General features: G+C 28.6%; 1 protein-coding gene across 1 annotated transcript in view; it reads right to left on the bottom strand.

Annotated features, from left to right (window-relative positions):
• Window positions 1–18,173, bottom strand: part of LOC129961051 (tyrosine-protein phosphatase 99A-like) — a 231,895-nt gene that overhangs the window by 155,897 nt on the left and 57,825 nt on the right. The window contains exon 2 of the mRNA XM_056074854.1: window positions 11,971–12,267. Coding sequence (XP_055930829.1) covers window positions 11,971–12,267 — 297 coding nt within the window. The remainder of the gene's footprint in view (window positions 1–11,970; window positions 12,268–18,173) is intronic.

Raw genomic sequence — 18,173 nt, 5'->3', positions numbered from 1 at the left:
ATGTGTTTTTACATCATGTACCAGGCAATGTTCCGGCTGGATGATTGATCACAACTGGTCCCTTAAAAGGTCACAATGATCGAGAACCACAAACCTTTTCTAGTAATTATTCGCCGATCCCCCTAATACATCCCTACACCAAACTCCACGCATGATCGATATCTTATGTTTCACATCACTGACGCCATTTTTCTTCTTTTGAACTCGGATTAGCTGATCCATTTCCCATTGACCAGTTTGGTACAACCCTAAATTAAGTTAAATTATGCAAGATTAGAAGCAGATGAAAAACTAAGTTGAATTCAACTGATTATATATACAGGATTTAAAATGCAAATGAGCATTATATATTTTCATGAATTCAAAAAATTAATTTAACCGAAGATAAGAAGTTTTTAACAAAGAATATTTTATAATAATCTTGCGATAGGAAATCGATCTGATAAAGTTTACGTTTAAATACCATCAAGATTACAAAATCTCGCCTTAAAACGAATCCATGAAAGATAAAATATAAATATATACAACAATCATATAGTTCATAGATAACAATTATCTATAGCGAATGCCGTGAAAGTTTGTGTTGAAGAATAATGTATGTCATGTTTTTTTTTTTTTTTCTTTCCTTCGTTCAGATTGTTAGTCTTGCCACATATCTTTGCAGATTTTCCGACTTAACCGAGAGGTTTCAAACAATGGGTATGGTGGCGTAAAAAAAAAAAAGTATTGACAGCAATCACAAATAGTGGTTAGGAATGGTGGTAACATCAACCGTAACTGAGGATTCAAGCTCACAAAAGGTCAGTGTCCTGAAATATGCTGACTAATATTTGTATTAAATAATGTCCTGTTAATACTGACCAAAACTGATAAATAATATGCCATTCCAAAGACACGAAACATTTTTTTTCCAGGATAAACAGAGGTTTCATCACTTATTAACACTATACAAAGTACTGAATAACATCATAAAATTAAATCGCCGATGATAAGTCTAAGACATTTTAGAACAAATTTTGAACTGTAATTTACATTTTATTGATTATACCTATTTATAACAGACTATTTTATCATTAATATTCTTGTGTTTGTACACTTGAAAAGAACCGTGAAAATATATTCTCATTCTTATAGAAGTTGCAAGTAAATAAAGAATCCCAAAAATTCGTGAAATAATGTAAAATGTGAAAAATAGAGCTAAATATTTTATTGCTAACCAGATAATTAACTCTTTATATTTTTACGCTTCACTTCTTGAATTAGGTAGGCTTTTGTTACAACTAAACCTTACTTTTTGAAAATTTGCCAACGTATAATGTATAATGCATTTCACAAGACAAATTATTTTTAGACCTGCGAGTATTTTTGGTATTACTGGTAAATTTACTGTTGCCATTTAATTATTAAAGAAACCTAGAATACTCGCACGCATTTCCATCACATATTCAACTTTTCTCTTTCTTAGCAGAATGAAAACACAGAAGAAGAATGTGTACACTTAAGATGGAAAATAAAAGTGCAAAGGTTTTAAAACCTTGAAAAAAGTGCAAATCTGCACGCTATTTAGTATTTAACCGCTAAAATTTTTAAAAGAAATCATTAATTCTTATGGAAATGTGCTTTTTTAATTGAATTGAAGATTTAAAAATAATTCTTCTTTTCTTAACGATTTCCAGACTGTATTAATGTGGAAGCCTATTTTCATAACTGGCATTTTTATGCTCTTTATCGTATGTATGTTTTCCTTAGAGACTAAAAATAAAATACCAGCATTTAGATTTTGCTTACCCGATTTGCTTGCTTACATATTACAACTGAAATAAATTTTATCGTAATGGATTTCAGATAATTTCATTTGGTTATCACAATATTATGTAAATGGAAACAGCTGTACGAAATCTAACAATATTTTCTTTTAAGTTGCTCCGCTAACTTTTGACAAAAATTATAAATTTATGCGACATCACAAATCCCCTAAATAATTTTTATAAAATATATACTATGCAAAAAAATTTGTAAATTTTTGAACAATTGTCGTTTCTAATACTGCAAATTAAAATCAATACCGTAATTATAAAACAAAGCAGATTATCACAACATAATAAAAAAATTCGTTCTCGTAACAATTGAAAAAATGAGCGGAAGATGTTAAGTGACATTTATTTACATTTCGAGATGATTATGCAGCTGGTACTCTGGTGCGAGAATACAAAATTTATAATCGCAGGCACCTAGGTTCTAGTTTAAAAATCTCCATCAGAGATAACGTAGAAGTTCCTTTCATATGAAAAAGGCCGTTTGAATTAAATCAGAGTTCTTAGAAACCACTGATTTGTTCACAAATTCCTTTATCACTCGTCTCTTCAGTAACATTGGAAAATGTATGTAAAAAATTAACATTTTCTATTTATTAATAAAATTTATCAAATGTGCATATCATAAAAAAATTAAATGGTCTTGAATATCAAATTATTACTGCCCAAACTTTTGAAAACTAGGTCTGAGCTTATGAGAACAAATTTAACTTTTATATCTATAAAAGTTCTTATGAAAATGTGGAAGTCAAAGGATTTACAATAAGAAAAACTCGTTAATTTTAATTTAAATGCCCGTAAAAATTGTTAGCACAATGAATTATTAATGTAATATTTTTATGCTTAGTAAAACCTTCAAAATATTTAACATTACTTTGTTAATCTGCTTGCAGCCCATAAAGATTTTTCAGAATTCCAATAAAAAGTAATTTACTATGGATATTTAACGAACGAACTATTCGCTGAATGGTCAACAGGTGCATTTTTTTCATTTGATTGTGTCAAAAAACAAAACATGTTTGGCTGCATTTAATTTAATTGCTTCGAGTTTGCATTGCGGAGTTACAATCATTGATATAACTCTTAACAAACTGTTTATATCTTTTAAATGCTTTGCTTTAAACATAATGCTTTTATTAAGGACTAAAATAATTTGAGTATATGTGGTGGTAAGAATTATGTGTAAAAGAAAGACAGCTGGCAATAAAATCTTTACTTAAAGTGAATAAAAAAATATAAAGACCAGTCACGATATAAGATTTATAAATAGTGTCAAGGATTAAAACTTTTTATGAGAAACAATCTTCCTTTATTTTACAATCATTTCAAGGTTGTAAAAATTGTAATAACAAAAATCATTATTAAAGAACTAGAATTGTAATTAATTAACAGAAAGTGTTCAAAAATTATAGTAAATATAAATAGGGCGATAGGCCTTTTTTAAAAATTCTAACGGTCATCTAAATGTCAAGCGTAATATACCATGCCATTAATAAAAATTTATATATTTTAAGTTAGTAAAATATTATTTTTTTTCCTATAATATAGCCACTTTAAGCTATAAAAAATTAACCCTGCTTTACTTTTTTTTACCACAGAAACTTCAGAGGGAATTATTCCAAAAAAGTTAAATGTTAAAATCACTTTTATAAAAATACCGATTTTATTTTTGTAGAATTTTTCTTTAATTTAATATTAATTCTTTAAAAAATTTAACACAGATGATTTTTAAATTAGGAAATTTCTAGGTACTAATTGGCTGAGCACCGTTAAGAGTTTCAATTACTCTATCATTATCTTTTATTTTATACATACTTTTTGACATCGTTTCAATGGCAATGAAGTATTAATTTAAAGTTGCATGACAGGAATCATACGTCAATCGCTCAGACGGAGACAAAAAAAGTAAAGATCTTGCGAGCATATGAAGCAGATGTCCAATGACAGCAGCAGTTATCAACAATGAGAAATCGCCAATATTTTGCCTGCTTTCCAAAGTAATTTCAGCGTAAATTATCCCAGAAAATATATTTTTGCATCATCTTAAAATTCAAAATTTTACCTTTTCAACGATATCAATTTTATTTCTGTACATTTTTTAGAATTGATAATAATTTTTGTAAAAAAATTGTGCAGGCGATAATGAAATAAGGAAATTTATAGGTACTCTTTGCATATTAATATTAAGACTTAACATGACAGTATAACTAATTTTTTTAAAAAATTCTCTTTTATGTTAATACATATAGGCTGTCAATGTTTTTTCGTTTGTTTTAAAGGAGTGATCTAACGATGACCAAAGAAAACATGTACTGCTTCAAACGAAAGCTAAGAAAATAAATCTTTCGTGAGCAAATGAAAAATTTTATTGTTGCCGAACAAGAATACAGACGATGAGATGCAAGAGCCCATGAACAAAATTCTAAAAGAAATACTTTAAAAGCAGACACGAATAACTAGGAAAACTGCTGATTTAATCTATTTTCAAGTTTTTCGATTAATGAAAAATAATTTAATTAATTATCTCTCAGAATATTATTTAAACCTTTCTTATACTTCAGTATTTGTGAACAAAATTTGTAACACTAATATAACAATTATTACAAAACTATTGGCGGAAAGCAGCTATGGCGGTTTTTAAAATCGTCTCCGTCACTTAATATTTTAATTCCAAATAAAAACATCTCAGGCGATAAAAGATATTTGTTATATTAGTACTGCAAATAGATAGGACAGTAAACGATAAAAAAAAATTTATAATATTTTATACAAAAGCAGTTTTTAGATTAAAAAATCTGCACATGAAAGGGCTTAATCCCAGGTAGCGCTGGATGTATAGTATGCAGTTGTCAATAAAATGCAAACAAACATATATCCTTTATCAGTATGTATCACGTGATTTGATAAACGTAACATTACTAAATGTAAAATAATAATGATATAAGAAAATATTTTTTATCACGAAAACAATATTTTAACTGTACAAAGAAATATAAAAGTTTCCTTTAAATAATTTCCATTAACTCGTGAGTAAAACATTGATAAACCATTAATATACTTAAAGCATTTAAAGCAATTAAATATTTACTATATGAGAATTTATATTCTTGTATATTTGAATTAATTTGATTGTTTGATTATCACGATTGAAGCAATTTCATGTTAAATTGCTCTTAACTGCCTAATCTTTCAGCATTTTTAGAACCATGGTTCATCAAATCCATTATTCTATCAACTTCAAATCTATATAAATAAAAATAAAATTCATAAATAATTTGTACATCATAGAAATCGGAATTACCAAATAGATTTTTGTTAAATTTTGTTTACCAGATACTACAAAGCATAAGGTTAAATGAAGGTTAAATTTCAATGAGGATTTCGTGACATAGAATTAAAATGTTAATTGCTTATATTTAAAGGACATGAAAATATTTTTATCCCGAGCAACATCGGGAATATCAGCAAGGTTTAAATAAATAAAACATTTTTTAACAAGCTCCTGATTCTGCCAATGATGCGAATGGAAGCAGCTCGATAAACAAATTTTTGAGCATAATTTTTAATTCATGTTGGCAGATGCATGAGAGAGCATCAAGTATTTAGGAAATCCATCATGCTATTATTGGGAATCCATCGCTTAAATTTGTTCCTCTTTCGTCTGGAGAATTATCTCGGTAAATTCTGCAGACAGACGGCCCCAAAGAATTATCCAGTATAATCCAGTTCAAACATAAAGAAATCGCAGATATGTAGGTATTAGATCTTTAGGTCAGTTCCTTTTAGGTGTGAGTGGCATAAGTTCAAGGAATGGCATTCAGTTTCAGCTGGCAGATAAGCATCCTATTGTCGTCTCATGAGCCTAGGGTCATCTTATGGCAAAATTGGCCTTGAGAAATTTTCAGTGATAAAAATCGACTACATTACAAGATATACTACCACAGGAAAATCGATCTTATCAATTTTATTGACAAAGTAAACAAACTATTATTTTCACAAAACATAACAAAGTAGTTTTTTTCGTGCTTTAAGCCAGGATGTCACTAGTTTCATAACAAATGACAAAAACGAAAAACTGAAACTTATTCCCAGATTTCAGAAAAGAAGGAATTAAAATTCTTCCTTCCAGAGATGTTAAAGTGAAAATTCACTTTAACAACTCTGATTACGTGTTTAATCAAAAAAGGAAAACAAGAATTTTGTCATTTATTCACATAAGAGTCAGACATAAAACTTTAAGGAACATTCACAAATAAAACCATATGATGCTTTTCACCGTAATATAATATTCACAAATCACTTGATTTTCTGAAAAGAAAGAAAAAAAAAATCTAACATTCTTCAGTCGACTGAACATTCAACCAACTTTTATCAAAATTCTTACAATCAGTACGCTCCATATAATAAGGACATTTAACCCATTCTGTCAAATTCTAGGACAGGAAAAAGGAAATTTAAGACTTTGGAGAAAAACAATTATTATGGGATCCCTCTTAATGAACCATTTTTACTCTAACAGTGTTTCTAAAGAATTATCGCTAAAATAAAGCAACTTCAAATAGCTCTTCCAGCGCTATAACTTTCGTCAATTTTTTCAAGAAATGCAAAGAGCGATGATTTGTGGTCGCATAACCTATAATAAAAGCTTCCAACCCTCACCATTATGCTGATGGATGTTACCACTAGATTTTTTTATTTCCTTTCTTCATATATAACAAATTGCGGTGATATTTTGACTCAAAGAGGGAAGATTGTTCTTTTCAATTATCCCTTTCGAGGGCTTATCTCCTTTCAGGGAAATATAAATAGGCAATATGCAAGGAAAATATATGTTAGAAGTAAAAAATATATTTAAAAGAAAATTCTTCCTATGCTATAAAAATGTTACACTATCTAATCAGGACAGAAAATGCTTACCAAAAAGTAACTTGGTTTATATAGCAAAAGTAGAGCATGCATATTATTTGTAACTATTCACATGTTTTATAAATCATCTGGATAAAAAAAAGAAGGGGTTGAATTTTAATCAAATAAAAATTATTAAAAAAAATTATGTGGAAAGGACAGCGAGCTTAAATTAGTTTAAATAATAAAAAACTGATTACTTCAATACTAAAACCACTTTATCCTGTACAACAGTATAATGGATTCGTGTTAAGTTTTTAAATTTTTTGAATATTTTCATCAATAATTAACAAATAATAAAATAAACTGCTTTTTACGTTTTGAATTGGAAGGTTTGCAATGAAAACATTTTAATAGAACAATGAACTTTTTAAATTTTCATTAAAATTCATTAATTTAAATCGAAAATCAGTTTCTCAAATTATTTATCCTACATTCTTCACATAGATTTACACAACTAATGTGGAATTTTTTTTTAAAATCATACACTATTCGATTAAAGTATACCAATATAAATTCTATCATAATCCCATATTGCAGTAGAACCCCCAATTATTCATGCTTCAATCTGGATCCTTTTGAAAAAAATTTGCAAATAGAATCTTCCCGAGTAAATACAGCGAAATAACTGATTTAGATTGATATGTTCAATTGGTAATGTTTTAATATGTAAATATATAAAGTATGATAATATTGTTATTGTACACATTAAATTGATATATTCTAAGCAATATTTTTGGCCAAGAAATAACAATTTTTCGGTTAGATATCCAGATATTCAATTATCCAAATCGGATGCAACCCCAATTAATTCGTAAAATCGAAATCTTATGATTAATCTAGAAACTAGGAGAAAGAAAGAAAGAAAACACCCCAGCTTTAAGCCAAATACAATTCAAAGATAACGAGTCTTTCCTTCAATGATTTTTTAAAAAATAATTTTGTAAGAAACACAAAAATAATTAGAGCAATGCGATACTACAAAAGGGAGATTGAATAAAAAACTAACTGAAATTATTTCTAAATGCTTTGAAATTTACATTTTATTCTCTATGGCTATTCAGAGCCGTTCAAAACTAAGAAATTAAAAAAGCATTTTTAATAAATAAAATAAAATCGTACTTTAAATATCGACATACAAGGCACTAACACTTGCAAGTTAAATTCTTGAATTTGCATTTTAAATTCTATACGCTGCAAAAATGCTCTGCGGCTGCTACATAATATGTATTGTTGTCACATGTTATTATTATATGTTTTATTGCAAGGTTCAGATATTTGGTAATGCTGTAGAGATTAAACAGAAATATTGTTTAAGTAACTAAGCTAAGCAAAAATAATATTTTAACAAATAGAAATGTTAATTTCAAAATCAAACACTTTTCAGAAAATATCAAATTCATTCATTTTTGAAAAAATATCCACTGATTTTGACATTGTTTCAATGAAACCTTTAGTCCATATTTACAATTATCAGATTCAAAAAATAAAGAAATAAGTTGGCAATGACTGCTTTGATAAATTTTAAATATAAAAATATGACATTACAAAATTTGAGAGAATTAAAAATGTTACATTACAACTTTCAAGAGAAAACTTCTGCCGTGACACACATTGGACACATACGGCTGGTAAAATCGCAAATTTTAAACACCTGTTAAATGTAAACAAAATACTCGTACCTGAATCTAAAGGCAATTAAACATTTGCTTTCCTCCCAACAAGTGTATAAATTTTTAGTATGTAACTATTTTTTTCTAGATAGCAGCAAATGAAGGGAAGGAGGGATTGTATTCATAAATATAAACAACTGAGATAGTTTAAGAATAATAATTCAAATTGATTCGGCAGCTTATACGCTTCTGTTGCGCGTCAGTCGCATAGTAAAAGAAAAACTGGTTAAGCCAATATTAACAAATCTGACTAAAAAACTTATTTTTTACTATTTCAACTCCTTTTTATTAACAAAATTACTAACCCCACATTGGGCTCTGATGCATATTCTTATTACAGGTGTTTCTGCTCGTTTTCAAATTACTTATTTATATTTATTAAATATTATCTAAAAGTTAAATCAAATCAAACTCTTAATTTTTAAAAATAATTTTAAATAAAAATCGGAAATTAAAATAACATATAATTTTCTAAGTTCCATATATTTATTTATCGCTATTGAATAATAATAAAAACTTACAATTTTTAGTGCTCAATAATTAAAATTCAAACATGATATACAAAAGTAATTTTTAATTTTAAAAATGGTAGAGATACATTTGTATTTAATATACTTTTGTAAAAATACTCAAAAAAATTAAGGATCAATATCTTAAAAAGGACAATACGAGTTTTATAAAACTTTTATACGAATCACACCTTAAAGAAAATTTATTTACAATGATGCAGTGATTAAATTTTCAGATTTTTACACACATTCTAACTAAAAGAAATAATTCAAAGTACAAATTAGTGTTTTCACAATCATTTTAATTTAACACGACTTGATTCATCATCTCGATGCAATATTTTAAAACAGCATTATGAGCTTATACTTGATTCAAATAAAAATTTGAAATTCTTGAAGCTAGTTTGAGGTTTATTTATTTATTTTAGAAAATAAAATCTAAAATACAGCACAATTTTCTTTCAATAATATATTGGGTAGTATAATAATTTTTTTTTTTTTAAGTTCGATATAAGTAAAAATGCATTTGTTACAGACAACATTAAAAACAGCCCATTATCATTAAAATAAGCATTATCATTAAAACGCATTAATGCTTAAATGCTTTAACTTAATTACTTCAGCTAAAAAACATTTTTGGAAATTTTAATACAGCGAAAATTTTATTAATTTTTTTTTCTTCATACTATTTTTTATTCTTTTTATTCGAATATATTTACAGTAAAATCATCAGAAAGTACTTCTATTTTAGACTAAAATTAACTCTGAAATATTGAATTTTTCCAAGACCTTCAATGTTTCACTCGATATCAAATCCTACAATTTCAAGAGAAAAAAACTGACAAGGCCATTGGGTCACCACAAATCAACGGCGTTGCAGCAATTTTCTAGGTATTATGCAATAAAGAAAGGAAAAAAAAGAAAAATAAGCGCAGAGGTAAGAAGATTTCAGAAGTCAGCAAATAATTTATTTTGAGGCATACCACCAGTTTTCCCCCCTCCTCTTTTCTAGATTTTCTTTTGTTCTAGCTCTTCTCTCTAGCTATTTGGTCGCTGTTCAAATAACAGTAGAGGGGGCAAACAGATGAATTTGAACGAATTAGTTCACTTGGGGGAGGGAGATTCCAAAGCATCAATAGATAGTGTTAGGAATTTTAAATTTAAAAATGACGATCTTAAATATTGAAACATTTGAAATAAGAGGCATTTGCTATTTCTGTCATTTTCCAACGTCAACCCAGCAACCTAAAGAGGTATAAGGTCTGTCAAGTGTCTGTTGCTATTTAACCAATGAAGGGGATAACAGCGGTCAAGCTCGAAAATTCCACCACCGTTCACATTATTAAAACAATCTTTCCTTTTTAATAAACATCACATATTTTTCGGCCATAACACTTTTCAGAAAAAACAACCAAAAGTCTTACTTGATCATACAATTAATCAATAAGTACAGAAAAGTAACTCAATATTAAGGTGTTTAAATAATCTATCCAACTTGTGAAAGGGAGAAAAAAAAAAGAAAGATTAGCGTCAGTTACTCTTATTTTTTCTACTTATCCCAATTAATGTTTGCTTAACTTCTTTTTAACACAGAAAAACATCAAAAATGTCAGGTAAAGATCCGCTAAATAAAGCAATTAACCATGAAACGGTAGAGAAAAAAAAAGTTGAGATTTAGTATTATTTCCCCTTGTTATACATCCACTTAGTTCCGCTTACTTGACAGAGAAAACTTCCATGCAGCATTGGCGCTGTTGACTGAAGATGATCTATAAGAACCAAGTTTGATGAAGAATTGATCACGCTTCAAAGAGTTTTCGTAAGAAGAGATTAAACCAATTTTCTTTTTGAATGTCGGAATAGATTTACATCTGATGGATAATAAAGAGTACTGACTGTGGAAACTTGATACAGCTACTAATTTAAATATTAGCAGAAAAAAGCCGATATTTTTTTCGTTGCAAAGTCAAAACTTAGACAAGGTCATAATAATTTTGAAATAAGAAGTAAACGAGTAGAAAGAATTATAAAGACTAGCCAAACTAAAAACCAGCAAAGGATGAATATAATTAACTATAAATGAAAAGACTGAAAGGCTGTTTTCTATCCCCTTTGTCTTCATTTCAACCTGATATACTGAGAATTGAGATCTAAGAATAAGATCTTTCTTTATTGTTTACCACATAAAAATTATGAATTATTACTTAAAAATGGCTCATTTAAACGTAAATCGGAAAATGATAGAGATAGCAAACGAGGGGATGATACAGAATTTCAGAAAAAAATTTTTACACTAGAATTACGGACAATAAGAATTTTTTGGTTTCACACTTCACCCAAGGCTTCATGATTTATTATAATTAATTAGAATTTTACAAGATTATTATTTTTTTTATTTCTTCGCTGCTGATGCTTAACGAATTATCTGACAGCTGCTTTGTTGGTTTAGCTGTATAAATAGGCACTTCACAAATTAATCTAATGCTAGTCCTCAAAATAAAATATATATATATATAAATTACATCAATAAATAAAAATAAAAATGCATACAATTAAAGGTTTTCATTTTATTTATTTATTTATTTACGATTAAGGGAACACTTTAATTCAAGGAATTCAAATCAAAAGTTTTACATATTAAAAAGAGTTAAATGTTTTCATGACTATTTAGCATCAGTTTTTTATTTCTTTATCTTCTAAACTTCCCTCAAAATTATCTTGGCTTCTATAGAATAAATTTTGGAAAATATTCATTCTATTAAGACTGCTTTTAATCGAATTTCGACGTTAGGTACAAGAGAAGTTTAAACTTTGTTCTTTCCGTTGTTTGGGATTTCTCCGATTCCAAAACCAGTTACAATAAAACCGTACTTTAAGAATGATCCTTGTGCGATTGTCTTTTTTAATCTTAAACTTCGATACAGCGAAACTGTGTTGCAAAAGATATCTACATTATCAAATTCAGCTCCCAGCATTATTAAATCCTAACTGTACACAACCACATTAAAAACAATATCCCCTTATTTAGAAGAAAAACATTCATTTAAACATGATAAAAAATGAACTTACCTTGAACCAGTAGTCGAGCCAAGGAACTTCTTGTTCTTTTGCCATTGATTTCGCAATAGTATTCTCCACTGTCTGGGTAAGTGACTCTGCGGAAATACAGGGCGTTGTTGTGGGTTTGAAGATTGACATGAGTACCAGCATCCCAAAACGTCCTCCGTCCATTTATCACTTCAGCAATCTTTTTGTCCTCTTTGTACCAAATAATGCGGTTTATGTTGTCCACATCTGTAGCCGGCTGGCAGTACAGAGTAGCGTTACTGCCTGTACGGACATACTCATTTTGAATGTCTCCATTCCCTAAAATAAATGATAAAGATATTTTTTTTAAGATTTTCAGAAAGATTTTAAAGAAATTTTCGCATTTTGATAATACAAATAAAAAAATCGACTATCAAAATGATCCCTTTGCATCTTGACACTTTAAATATTATAACTACTTTAGCTTACTTATATAGCATTCTACGGTAAAAAGAAGAAAGAAAATTAAAAGCCATTATTTTAAATCCTGCTTTTCTTTACCTATCATCAATACCAAATACAAGTAAAAATACTTTATTCATTTAGCAATCAACAACAAAACCGTTTTTTTTTTGTTTATTTTTACAATATTTAACTGTCAGTAATTTCAAGGGTTTCTTATTATCGGTTATATGTCTTCGCAAAGATTTCGGAACAGATATGCAAAATTTATAAAAATTGTCAGATTGATATTTTATGAAAGAAAATGGGAATCTGATTTATCTTTAACATTTTGTGTTCCATTGTAAGTATTCAAATTTAGAAAATTTACAGACCACTTTTCTTTTTTAAAAAAAAATAAAGTCAGAAGATAACATATCAATTTTCTTTTCCCAATTGACAAAATAAACATAATATTAACAGTTTCATGATTTATATTTAATCATTTAGAATAAATGCTAAGGATACATACGGTCAAACTAATTTTGCTTTGAACTCAAAATTCACTGAAGCTCAACTGAAATAAACAAATTCAGATAATTTAAAGAATTTCAAAGAGATAAAAACTTACGCAGAAAAAACAAAACAGCTTTATTTGTTGGCGCAATGTTGCATTTTAAATATTTCAGACAATCACTTCATATTAGAATACAATAAATTTGTTATATTTGTTTTTGTCTCATTACATCCCTTTGTCTCTTCTCTTTTTTACCATCCCCGTTAATTCCTTCTTTTAGTTTTTCCTTTTCCGCTAAATATTAAATTGCATATGTTTTATTTCATTCATAATTCACAAAGCTCCTCCGCCCCCGGAAACTGGGTTAAACGTGATGCAAACGCGTTATCTAGAATAGCGAGAAGGTCAAACTATTGCGGAAACACAATCTGGATTCAAATGATCGATTCAACAAATTCCTACGCTTCAACAACAATTAATTTTTAATAATATGAATCTGAATCTTTCTCCCCATCTCTTTCAAAGGCTAGGTTCTCTATTACAAATCCAATCGAGAAAAGCAAGCTTTTATCTCTCTCTCTCTCTCTCGACAACGGAATGAAACCTTATATATATATATATATATATAGCTTGATAAATCTCTCACAGTTGTCACTGGAACAAGATAAAACAAAACAAAAGAAAAAAAATCAACGACTCTTCAACACAGTGAAAACTGTTGACGCCAAAACAAAAGCTTAAAGATAAGGATTGAACTGTATTTGGAGATAGATGAAAGGGAGAGGGCGGAACCCTTGTGTTCAAGCGTTCTTTTTCTTTCACAAACTGCAACAAAAAAAAATGGATTGTTTGGAGCTAATGGACTTATTATTTCACTTCCGGATAATGGCATTCAAGCTCGTCCGAGTAATCAGCAACGCGAATAACACAGAACTTGATGGTCTGTACGGTCAAGGCTGGTCGTATCACTCAGGCCAAGTTCTACCGAACAAAACCATTCTAATATTTGTAGCATTGTGTTGGAGGCTGCAGATGTAGCATTTTTGATAACTCGCAATACTTGTTTAGGACTAAAACTATTTACATCTGTTTTACTATATACAATGCCATTAATAAAAATACTTCGGATGAATAAAATGAATTCAAAGAGTTACTTATTTTTATACCCATCCTTTTTGATTTGAAATATTATGGATACGACTGCATTATTTTTTTAATAATTTTCTGTGTGCTTCTTTTTATATATAATCCTACCTATATATTAACTTTCAAATTATAATATTCTGTTTAATATGACTTAACCCGCTAAGATCACATCAGATTAACAAATGTTGGAATTTTCCAAATTTCATTTCTAAAATATAGTTTAGAAAAGTAAATACATTTTGAGTTAATTCGAAGCTTCAGTAAGAAATTATACGTTATATCTTATTAAGCTGAGAAATAAGGAGAAGATGGCTGATTACAATGCAATATAAAATGCATTTAAAAATGAAAATTGAAATTCCTTTTTATTAATTACATTTTTACTACAGAAAAATTTCTAATTTTAACTAAAATAGTGGCGACATTCGGAATCCCTCTGTTTGAGTGAAAAATACTTCTTTTCACTTATTTGTAATTCGCGATGATCTGCTACTAATACATTAAAAAACAAATATTAAATAAATATCGAATTTAATTCTTTTTTTTTTATGTAAACGAGTTATTTTTACACATATTTACACACATATTTCCGAGACACATATTTACATTTTTTTAAATATTAAAATGATTAATATAAGAAAAGGAATATATTAAATTTAGTTGGAAAGTTTTCCCAAGACATATATTTCAACAATTATAGATTAAAAAAAAAAAAAAAAACCTTTTTATGGCAGAAACAATATTTTATTTTACTGGATAATAATTGCTTTCTAAATACTGAAACATGACCTCTGCTGTATTTCAATTATTTGAAAAATATTTTTAATATTTGATTAATAAAATATCGGATAAGTCAAAGATAATCAGTATCAATGATTGTATTTGTCTGCCTTTTTTTAAAAAATAAAATTCAGAGATTACAAGAATAAAAGGTAGCAGAGAAACAGAAAATAAAAAAATAAAAAAACTCTAAAGTTTTCATTTAATTAGAATATTATCGGAAAAATATATATTTTAAATAATTATATCATTTTCCATAAAAATGACCAAGAAACTGTTCCACAATTTAACTCGCCATTTTTATTTAAAAAGCATCATTTCTCGATATTAGGAAATAAAATAAATAAACGAATTATCTTCGGAAACAATTCAAGCAAACAGACCTTTGAAGCAACGGCTAATTTTACATGGTTTACTAACTTGCAATTTTGTCTAGAAGACAAAGAATTAGTCTCAGAAAAAAATAGATAGCGACATTACTGGTAAAAACTCCGCCCCTCCAAAAAATTATATTTTTTTTTCAAAACATGCGTTTTTTTATATGCTTCAAAATTATTAACCACAAATTTCTTCAAGCAGAACTTACTCGATATTTTTTTCAAATTCTACTTGACTAGCCAGACAGAAATTGCTTGGAATCTTTTTTCTTGTTTTCTTATTTCACATGTATGGGAAATCACAGCTATCCCGATTCATTTTTTTTTCCACCCATTCCATCTTTTTCAGCCATTATATAGAATTTTTCCACGATTCGAGATATTTTCAAACAGAAAATCGATAATGGGCTTCCAGCGGAGATTGAAATATAATGTTTCGTTGCCTTAGTTTAAAGCGTGCGAAAGTTTATATATATATATAAAATCAGCAGAATGAAAAAAGCGATGCTTCTCCAAATTAGAAATACCAATATTAAGTTCGAACATGCGATTTTTTTCCAGTCTAAAACTGTAGAAAGAATTCTTCTGTTTTGCAAGTATTTAAAAAAATATTATATCTGCCATTTCATTATATTTTTTTTTACTCAAAAAAATTCGGCATGGATAATTTCGCCATTAATTGTCCAAATTATTATCATATTTAAAGGACATAATCCGTCCTTTTTTAAGTTTTTTTTAAAAAAAAGATACTTGTTTGTAATAAAAATTAAAAATCGATTTATTCAAAATAGTAACTTTCAAACTAAGACTTTGGTCCATCTTTCGAGAAATAAACGAAGAAAAAGTTCCGCGAAGAAAAAGTTTGGTTGTTAAGATGCAATCCAGCCATCAAGCTAATTATTTTTATATCAATATGAAAGCTAAACATCTCACCAGAAAGAGCACAGTATATGGAAAGAAACGAAGAGTAATTTAAAGGAGCAACAACTGGTAAATATGGTGGGTGGGAACAATGTACCAGAGGAAAAATTCTAAAATTTCTTTTATTGGCCTGCCAATATGTGGGTGTATATTGTCGTGTGGGAAAACAACCTTGTCTTGTCTTTAGTATATTCACCATAATTGTTCAGCAGGAACCTATACGTTTGTGCCGCAGTATTCTTTGCAATGAAATAATACAGCATATCTGCAAATATAGCTTAGTTTGCAAAAAACTCAACATGTTTCCTAAACTTTAAAAAAATATGTAAATATTAGCCAAAAGTCACATATTAAAAGTTATTGTCAATCCTTTTGAATACGGACTTCCCGACTTATTTTCATACAAGCATTACTGCTTATGTCAACTATTAAAAATGAGAAGAGCCATTTTCATACATCTAAGAAGATGTATGAAAAGAAGGCTTAAAGATCATCAATGAGTTGAATTTTCAGTACTAGGTATTCATGAGTTTTCTCTTCTTGAAAGGTTCATAATGTTTGCTAGTTATAATTAATTTCACATATTCTTTCGCCGAGTTGACATAGCCATTATTTCTGATAAATTGAGAAAGATTTAAATGTGGAGCATCTTCCAGAGTGGATATTCATTGTCGGAGTATTTAAGTCTGACATTATTAAACCTCAAATAACATTCAAAATATGTTTCGTAGATAAAATTGAGGAACAAGTGTGGCATGTCATTGGAGGTTATTTGCTACCTTAAATAATACAGGAATTTATTCATATATGTATATAGGAATTTGCATACATTTATAGGAATTCAAATATATATAGGAATTTACATAAATGTCTGTATGTAAAGCCTTTAACACTAATTTTTCCTGTTAAAATTAGTCATCAAAAAATTTTTATGTGAATAATTGGATAAAATGCGATTTGTTATACGTTCGTTTCTCCTACAAGTTCTGTCACTTACTTTTGGTAAAAAGTTTCAAAATTGATCTATATCAGAAAGTGATTTTTTTTTAAGTATGATATTTTTTCTGCTAAATCTGCGCTTTCGTTTCCCGATACGATTTACAAATCCAGAAGTCTAGGAAAATAGGCAATTTTAATGAATCAGCATTTGATTTAGAAAATATATCTATTTTATTTCTCAGAGTTATAGTCATAAGCTATTTCCAAAGCAACTCAATGCAATATTTGCTAGAAATCTGCAAGTTAATATCAATCTAGTACCTATCTTGACAGTTACTTGTAGAATTCGAGATTCTAATAACTTTTAACAGTTATTTCACCAATTTTAAAAAGATTGCCATCAGAATACCAAAAAATAACAATTGTATGCCTGTGAGACTAAAAGATATCGCATTGGTTCTTTTAGAACGCAATTCTGAAATTCTTTTTCCAGGCTATCTCTTAACTACAGCTGCTCAACTGATTCTTTGCAAAGGATGCAACAAATTACGGAAGAGCTTGTAGAGGTAGTAATTCAATGGTTACATAACTTTGTCTTTGAAAGAATGAAATATTATTCTGAAGAGGGGGTGAACGTATTTTTTCAAAGCAAATACCTGTTTTTTTTTTTTCTCCCTTATTGCAAAAGCACTTAGCACCAGGACAGCTCATTAATTCTCGCCACCAAGTCACGCGTTTGGTTCGACGCATTTGGTAACATCTGCCACAAGCTACGGTACAGGTGAAGAGGTCGGAAGGCGAAATGAGGGAGAGGAAGAAAGAAAAGAAAGAGGGGAGGATACTGCTAGATGAAAGGGGGGGGGGGAGCGCCCTTCCCAGTCTTCTTCCAAGGAGAAATGAAAAAAAAAAAAAAGTTATCCGCACTCACCTTTGTACTCAACATAGAGGGGGAAAATATGCAGAAAAAATACTTTGACCCTCTTAAAAATGGGAGCAAGAAACATCATGGAGAGTAATATATTTTAAGAATTTTTGAGAGATTTGAAATTGCAGAGTCACTCGATTTATCTAATTAGATCAATAATTATTTCAAAAATAATGGAATTCCGAGATAACATCCTGTC

This window comes from Argiope bruennichi, chromosome X2, assembly GCF_947563725.1.
Source record: "Argiope bruennichi chromosome X2, qqArgBrue1.1, whole genome shotgun sequence".
NCBI lineage: Eukaryota > Metazoa > Arthropoda > Arachnida > Araneae > Araneidae > Argiope > Argiope bruennichi.
Note: the sequence above shows the minus strand (reverse complement) of the source record. Positions and strands in the feature narration are given on the sequence as shown.